Source organism: Gossypium hirsutum, chromosome D08 (assembly GCF_007990345.1).
Source record: "Gossypium hirsutum isolate 1008001.06 chromosome D08, Gossypium_hirsutum_v2.1, whole genome shotgun sequence".
Classification (NCBI taxonomy): Eukaryota; Viridiplantae; Streptophyta; class Magnoliopsida; order Malvales; family Malvaceae; genus Gossypium; species Gossypium hirsutum.
In genome coordinates this window covers 65,292,857-65,301,711 of record NC_053444.1, presented here as the reverse complement: position 1 = coordinate 65,301,711, position 8,855 = coordinate 65,292,857, and the positions used below count along the sequence as shown (strand labels likewise).

Below are 8,855 nucleotides of genomic sequence, written 5' to 3'. Positions count from 1 at the left end.
GTATCAAATTAAATATCTTAACTATAGTTTAATGATCAAATTAGATATTAACCCTTAAATTAATGTGTTTCACCTCACTTTTCTATTAACAGATGAGTGATCGAAATATTATAAGTAGATAATTTTAGTGACAAAAAAAACACTTTATAGTTCAGAGGTAAAAAAAAAAATTTCACTCCAATTTAATGATCATTTTTATAATTTACCATAAAATAACACAAATATCAAATTTAAAAAAAAACCCAAATGATATATTTAACCAAACGATTTAAACGGTGTCAAACGTGTCTGAAAAAGAGCTTTATCCACTCATTCAATTGAGGCAGATGGGATGAAATGCTTACTGACGTAAGAATGTTGACAAAGGTGAGAACAAGATCAGATACTAGATAAATCCATCAAGATTTTCTATTTAAGGTGTGTTTTGAGAGGTTCAGTAATCGGAGAAGCCTTTGTTTATATAGTACACAAAGAAGAAGAAGAAGAAGAAAAAGGAAACAAAAGATGGCAATTGAGATTCCTAGAGTGAAACTTGGAACTCAAGGATTTGAGGTTTGAGATTTTGTTTCCTACCAGTTATATTAGTTAAGAAAATGGCGTTTTCTTTTGGGGGTAAAATCCATTGTTTTTTGGTTGCTGCAGGTTTCAAAGCTGGGATTTGGGTGTATGAGTCTTACAGGTCACGATCATTCAGTGTCAGATGAAGATGGCATAGCCATCATTAAGCATGCAGTCGAAAGAGGAGTCACTCACATCGATACAGCCGACTTATATGGACCCAAAACTAACGAAATTCTGGTCGGAAAGGTAACATCCTTTCGTCATCTCTTCAAGTTGAATCACATTGAAACTGAGAGCGATTCTTTCATGTTCTCAATTTCCCACACTCTTGTGTCTATTACATGTTCGAAGATATACGTGAGAGATGGATTTTTTTAGTTTATCAAATGGATGATTTAATGTTTTCATTCTTGTTCTTGGCTCGTTAAAGGCATATGGGAGGGAAACCAACATCATTTCTTTTTTTTGCAGGCATTGAAGCATCTGCCACGAGAGAAGGTACAGTTGGCTACAAAATTCGGTGTTGAAAGCATGGGTCCAGATGGTCCGGTTATCAATGGCACTCCTGAATTTGTTCGTTCTTCACTTGAGGCTAGCCTTCAACGCCTTGATGTGGATTATATTGATCTTTACTATATAATCAGAGTTGACCGCAACACTCCTATTGAAGATACCGTAAGCATTGCTGCATTAAAAACCCTATTTTGTCTTTCTTTAGCACAAATACGATTTTATTTTGTTTATGGGAAAATTAAGCATAATTTATATATATTTAATGTATAATAGATGGAAGAACTGAAGAAGTTGGTGGAAGAGGGAAAAATAAAGTACATTGGTATCTCTGAAGCTAGCCCCGAAACTATAAGGAGGGCACACGCTGTACATCCTCTTACTGCCGTACAACTTGAGTGGTCGCTCTGGACTCGTGATGTTGAGGAAGAACTAATTCCCCTTTGCAGGTTTATTCTTCTATCTTCAATCATCGTAACTTTTTTTTTTATTCGAATATAGATATATTCAAATTTTTATATATTTGGAGGGATATAAATATACCCTTTTGCTCAAATAGATTGAAATTCACTTATTGATCGTCTTTTCTCAAGTTATCAACTGTTTTAACTCCTTCAACTGCTGTGAGGTTATGTCTGCCTAAATGTGTTCAACAATACAGGGAACTCGGAATTGGGATTGTTGCATATAGTCCCCTTGGTCATGGTTTCTTTGCCGGTAAAGCAAAGGAGGATACCTCTAATAGTTCTCTGGTATGGAGACTCACTTTATATGGCTTTAACCTATACTTAATCTATGTTATACCGGTTCAGGAGTAAGTGTTGGATACAGATATGTGTCCGACATGAATATATTCAGTTTTTTTTAAGTTTCATTTTCGTTTATTTGAAGGATGTTACTCTCATACTTATATCCAATTATTGTCATAGAGACATGTTGGATATGAGTAATTAAAGAAAATGAAGAGTTCGGATAACATAGTAACATGCTTCTAAGTTGTAAAAAACAGATCGGTTGACTCATTACAAACATTTATTTTTTAAGGGAGTGTTCCCAAGGTTTCAAGGAGAAAACTTGGAGCGAAATAGGATCCTATATTCGAAAGTAGAGAAGTTGGCTGAAAAGCATGGATGTACACCGGCACAACTTGCACTTGCCTGGGTTCTTCATCAAGGGGATGATGTTTCTCCTATTCCCGGTAAGTCACATTCAATCACTTTCAACTTGAATTCCGAGGTGATCCAATATAAGTGAACTCTTAATATTTTTTTGAAGTTTTTCATATATTTGGAGAATTGTATTCATTACTCATGTCAAAATATGTTGGGTATTAGACACGGATACTTGAAGAAAAAAACAGTCGGAGTAAGTTAGTAACCTGCAGAGATAGCATAGGCTTTTCTAGCATATTCCTCCAGATATATGTAAAACCTTAGGAAAATGAACATATCTGTGTTGGACACTCTGATACAAGTTCGAGTAACTAAGAATGGCCTGAAAAATCCTGTACCAAAGGCCAATTTATATATAGTTTGTATTGAGATTTAAAACCAAAGCTTTTGACACATTGTTTTCACTTCTTACAGGAACAACCAAGATTAAAAATCTAGACAGCAATATCGAATCAGTGAAAGTAAAGCTGACAAAAGAAGATTTGAAAGAAATTTCAGATGCGATCCCAATCCATGAGGTTGCAGGGGGTACTTATCCTGATGGTTTAAAGCAATTCACTTGGAAATATGGCAATACACCACCAAAGAAGAGCACCTAGGTTTAGAAGCAAAGTTTCATGGGTGTTGGGATGAATGGATTTCCCAAGAAACTGAAGCCATTGAAAGATTGATGAGTTACTAAAGCTTTGGATTGTCATTATAATGGAGGGTTCAGTATTTATGATGTTGTTGTGTCATATTTTGTATCGTGTTATTTTTAGTTGTTTGAAATAATCAAGTCTAATTGTGTACTTGGACGAATAGAGTTGTAGCTGTTGTTTAATCAATGTATGTTTTTATTGTTCTAATATTGTTCTTGATCTCTTCTTTTCTCTCTGTTTGATAGCTTGTAAAAAGCTTTTCAGGCTTTTCTGATGTTGGGTGTGTGAAAATGATTTCCTAGGGTAAAATATTTTACAGAACACAGGAAAGTCAGTTCTTTTTTGAGGAAAATGTCTTACCCTTTTGAATTCGGTAAGACATTTTTCGGAAAATGACTGTAACACTCCTAACCCGTATACGTCGATAAATTAGGGTTACGAAGCGTTACCAGATAAAACGCAACTTAACACAGACATTCAGTAGAATTCAAGAATTTTACATTTATATTAAATTAGTCAAATATGAAGTAAGTATAATTATAAATTTTACTTTAACCTTTTATAACAAAACATAACATTTCAGTTCAGTTAAACCGTAAGAAAAATAAGCTAGTTTCATATGGCTATTAATTATATATATACAGTACATTAAAGTACGACTCCCAAAATTTTATTTAGCCTATACATGCCATAAGTTAAAATTTAAACGTTTTAATACCGAGATAGTAGATAGAGTGATGATCTTCGCTAACGATCCCCGAGTCTGCAGCTTGGTTTTTAACTATAAAATAAATAGACAAAAACAATCAAAGTAAGCTTTGATAGCTTAGTAAGTTTATAGCATATCTAAAATACATATAAACGAACATATGTATAAACATTATATGCTTATAATCAAGTTACAGACATAATCATTAATTGCATATACTAATTTCTAATATACTTATCATTTGCATTTCATCGAATGCATATCTATGATCTTTCAAATACATAAGTCAAAAGCTTATATTTTTACTTATCAACTACATGAACCAAATGCACATTTATACTTCTAATCCACATGTGCCGAATGCATACATGTATATTCAACAATTTTCATAACAACCAATATATGTGCCTATTCACTAAACACATAGATCCAAACATTTATATGCTCATCAAATACATATAAATAAATGTTCATAAACTTATCCATTACATATAACCAAAATCATATATATATATCAAATGCATATAATCACTTAATTTAACAGATTCACCGGCACTTAGCCTGCTAGGCTTATAGCCTGATTTAGACCACTGGCACTTAGCTTGCTAGGTTTATAACCTGATTCAGATCACCGGCACAACCTGATTCAGATCACCGGCACTTAGCCTGCTAGGTTTATAACCTGATTCAGATCACCGACACTTAGCCTACTAGACGTATAGTCTGAATAATTTCACTGGCAATAAATCTGATTGGTACTGAGCTTTAACAAAAGAATCTCAATTCACAGAAGTTGTATCTCATATTTGTATATAAAATCCACATAAAATTCAGCTCAATATCCATAACTTATATCTTTAAAACACATGGATATATATATAAATCCCAATCATCAAATCTAACTTAAAAATTCAATAATTCAACTGAAACACATTTATATATATATAACCTCATACTTTAGATTCCACTACTAATATCATAAGATTTAACTTATAATATACTATGTACTTTTAACATTTGAATTCCATATATACCTATATAATTTCATATACCTTTTCAAGACAAGATCTTAGACATGTACATATATACATATTCGAATCTAACAAATATATATTACTCTATGCTTATATTCGAAACAAGAACTTGTACTTTTATATATTATACACATACATATTCGAAATTAACACACATATATATAAATATAATTTCATACCTATACTCAATATAATTATTTATTCATATATATATATATGCTTATTCAATCCAACTTATACAAATATTTGATACATATATATATCTTTATATAGATCTATTCAAACATCATGTAAACATATAAAACAATTAACATTAACTAAATTAAAACTTTATTGACATATATACATACCTATGTTCGAATACATCACATGCCTATAGTTCCATACCCAAATTATTTACAAAGACATTGAATGTATATATATTTGTATATTCATACTCATTCGAACCTAACACATATATATACATAATTTTCATACTTCTCATTCGATTTATATACTTTTAATTTTAACTCAACATAAATACATTTGATATTCATACATGTAATATAAACTGATTTAATAAAATTAAATAGCTAATAAACTTACCTCGGATATCAGCGGACACGATCGACTATTCAACTACTTTCGTTTTTCCCCGATCCAAATCCGTTTTCTTCGTTTCTCGATCTAAACATGTTCAAATTTAACCTTTTTATTCATCAAAACATTCAATTAAATCCAAAAAGACATAAATGGTCAAATTACCATTTTGCCCCTAACATTTTACACTTTTTGCAATTTAGTCCTTTTTGCACAAAACACAAAATACACAAAATTTGCCCACACCAAGCTAGGGCCGAATGTTCCTTATCTTCATACAAGTCCGTACATTTCATTTATTTCACATTTTAATCCCTAAAAAAATTCATTGTCACAATTTAGCTCTAATTTCTCAAATTCACTAAAAATTCAAAAACAAAACATGTTAATCTATCACATTTCTTTCATTTTTCATCATCAATTATCACAATGTTCAAGCATTCATCAATGACATATTTCAAAATCATCAACAATTCACAAAATTAAGACATGAGTTTTGAAGTATTCAAAGCAACGATCTCAAAAACGTAAAAATTATCAAAAACCGAACAAAATTCATACCTTAATCAAGCTTTGTAAGTGCCAAATATTCCAAAGCTTTAAACCCTTATTTTTCTCTCTTAGTTTCGGTAAAAAAAAGAGATGAAGAACATGGTTTTAAATTTGTTATATTTAACATATATTAACCATAATATTTAATTTACTTAATTAACCTTTGTTAAAATATAATATATAACACGTATTATAAGGTCATTCTTGACCATTGCCATCCACTCACCTAATGGTGGACTAATTGCTTCTTAAAACCTCCAAATTATAAAGACAACAACAAATAGATACTTTCATATTTAACCATTAAATTTTTATTTTACGCGATTTAATCCTTTTATTTAATCGGACACTCAAATGACGAAATTAAAACACGAAAACTTCATACAATTAAATTCACACATAATAAACACACAAAATAATATTAAAATATTTTTTTGACTTGGACTTGTGGTCCCGAAACCACTATGTCCGATTAGAGTCGAAATCGGGCTGTTACAATGACGCCTTCTTCTCCCCTTTCCCCTTCCCTTTCTCCTTCCCCTTGGTTGCAAATCAGTTTGGTCAATGACCTCTTCCAGTTCCTCCTTCATCCAAGTAAGGCTCCTTCTCCTTCTTCCGTTCTTCATTCCTTTTTCTTCTTCCGTTCTTCATCTTCTCTTCTCAGCATATTTTGTTTCGTTTCCTCTCTTTCTCTCTTTCTCAGGCAAATCTACCATGAATTCTTCGCTGGGTCTTGGCTTAAGGTGATGGTCGTTCTTTGATTTCTAACATTTTTATTTTAATGAATTATGCTGATTGTCATCAAATTGAGAGAAAGTGTAGTAGCTGATGAAGATTACAGATTATCTATTGGGCTATTCGCCTCCTATTTGGGCGACTTTTGTTGCTGGAGTTTTTTCAGTCATAACAATTTTCCTTTCATTGTTTCTTATTTTCGAGCACCTTTCTTCATACAAGAATCCAGAGGTAAGTTTTTGTGTTTTTCTTTTTTCTAATTGAAATTTTCTTTTTTTTTCCTTATTTGGTTTTGCGTTTTTTTTTAAAAAATTCTGTGTTCTTGGATTGACAGGAGCAAAAGTTCTTGATCGGAGTTGTTCTTATGGTTCCTTGCTATTCTGTAGAATCGGTGAGTTTATTTGTATTAGTTGAATGGAAGCATTTGAATCTTATAAATACATATTTTATGTAATTCAGATTGTGACACTCCTAGTGTTTTGCATTAATTTATTCTATATTGTTTGATTAAAATAAGAGTCTCTAATAATGTAAGGCTAAAATCATTATAACTTAAAATTTTTTACAATGCTTGAAATTGATGTTTATTGTTGCTCCATTTTATGGATCATTAGGTGATAGTTGGTCCTTTGGCGATATAATGAAATGCACGTCTGAGTGAATTCACTAGCTAAATGTTTTATGATCAATGCTGCAAACTTTTGCTTCTAAGATGCTTGCAGTGGGAATTTTTGTTGTTAGACTATTGTGACTTCTTTTATGACTCTTCAATAGTCTGATCTGATATTGCTGTGGTGACATTGTCTTTGTTATTTGCTTTGCTTATGCCCTTAAATCTGAAATTTGGACACCCATATATTATTTTCAATGTCATTGAATAGTCATTTCAACACTCTGCTTTTCCATATCTTTACTTTTTAAGAATATATAGGTTCTTCTGATGTCTAACATACCATAATGATAATTCCCCTTAATGCACTAGAAGGAATATGCACTACTTTGTTAGTAAGCAAGGTACAGGATGTTGTTGAACTTTGGCTTGCAATGCAACAGGAAACTAGCAACAAACTAGCATGCAGTCCAGCATCCAAGCTGAACCAGATAAGCAGCAGCATTTTGTTTATTTTGTTCATTTGTCACTTGGTTTAGTTGCAATGTAATTTATACTTAAAGTTAATAGGAGTAGTTGTTGATTTATGTTTGATGTTATAGCTGGTATGTCAGCTACATTTTGTGTGTAATTCTATCTAGGCTTTAGTCATGTATTAGTGGGAGCAGTTATACATTAGTTAACTACCATATTTCATTGTAACATAAATGCTTCTCAAGTCAATGAAAAAGATCTGATTTTTGGAGATCAAATTCAGTTTTCTTCTTGTTCAAACTTCTTTACATTCGTTTTTCTTTTTCTCCTTCGTTTTCTGCTAAAAAAACCAACACATGTAATCCGGACTACTTATGTATATGGCATATTGCTTATTCAAGTAATAAAGTTAATCTTTACATCATCCGGGTTACTTGCTTCTGTTTTCTTCCTCTGCTGTCAAAACCCCAACAGATGTGATTTTCAACTCTTCCATTTAGCATTGATGACCAGCTCAAGGCTCGACATTGCACGTTCTATATGGTGGCCATAGGCTGTTTTAGTTACTAGCCAACGGTTGGTTTTAGTTTTAAAGTTATTTGGTGCTAGCAATGTCTTGCATTGAGTTATTGATGACAAACATTTGAAATAACATGCATTAAGACGGACATTGAGAAAAAGGGTATTGTAAATATTTCATTAAAGAGATTTAGATAATTCTGTACTTATGTCAAACTTATTTATACATACTTTTTTTCTCTTCATGTATTTGGCATTATGGATCTATTTGTCAGAATTCATAAATTGGTGCTTTCTGGCCACTGATCACCTGTGTTCATTTTTCTTAAGATTATCTGCTGTTTCTATGTGCCTTTAAAAGCACAAAGGCATATTTTGTAGTATGATTGCTAACTATTGTCATTCTTGACTATCTAAGATAGCTGTTGGCATTCCCTTCCCGAATATGAAAAGAATAGAATCTAATTGTCATATTTCTAGTATTTAATTGTGGTTTGGAAGCTAATTTATAATTATTCAATCTTTATTTTTTATTTTTTTATAACACAATTACAAATAATTTATTTTATTTTGGTTGTTTTCAATTTATGACGGCTAATATTGTAGCTTAATAATTGAGTATTATTATATATTTAATTTGATTTATTTATATAAATAAATCATTGCTAAAAACAATTTAAAATATAAAAATTTATTAATATATATTAATATATGTAAAAACAACTTTTTCGAAAAATATTTTCAGGAAATCTGCCAAAC

General features: G+C 31.3%; 1 protein-coding gene across 1 annotated transcript; it reads left to right on the top strand.

Moving 5' to 3' along the window:
- Positions 1-282: 282 nt before the first annotated feature.
- On the top strand, positions 283-3,091 carry LOC107899155 (probable aldo-keto reductase 1). The gene is made up of 7 exons (XM_016824780.2): positions 283-552; positions 643-807; positions 1,033-1,236; positions 1,348-1,520; positions 1,733-1,823; positions 2,116-2,269; positions 2,658-3,091. The coding sequence occupies exons 1-7, from the start codon at positions 505-507 to the stop codon at positions 2,840-2,842; spliced, it is 1,020 nt and encodes a 339-aa protein (XP_016680269.2). The 5' UTR covers positions 283-504; the 3' UTR covers positions 2,843-3,091.
- Positions 3,092-8,855: the final 5,764 nt, after the last annotated feature.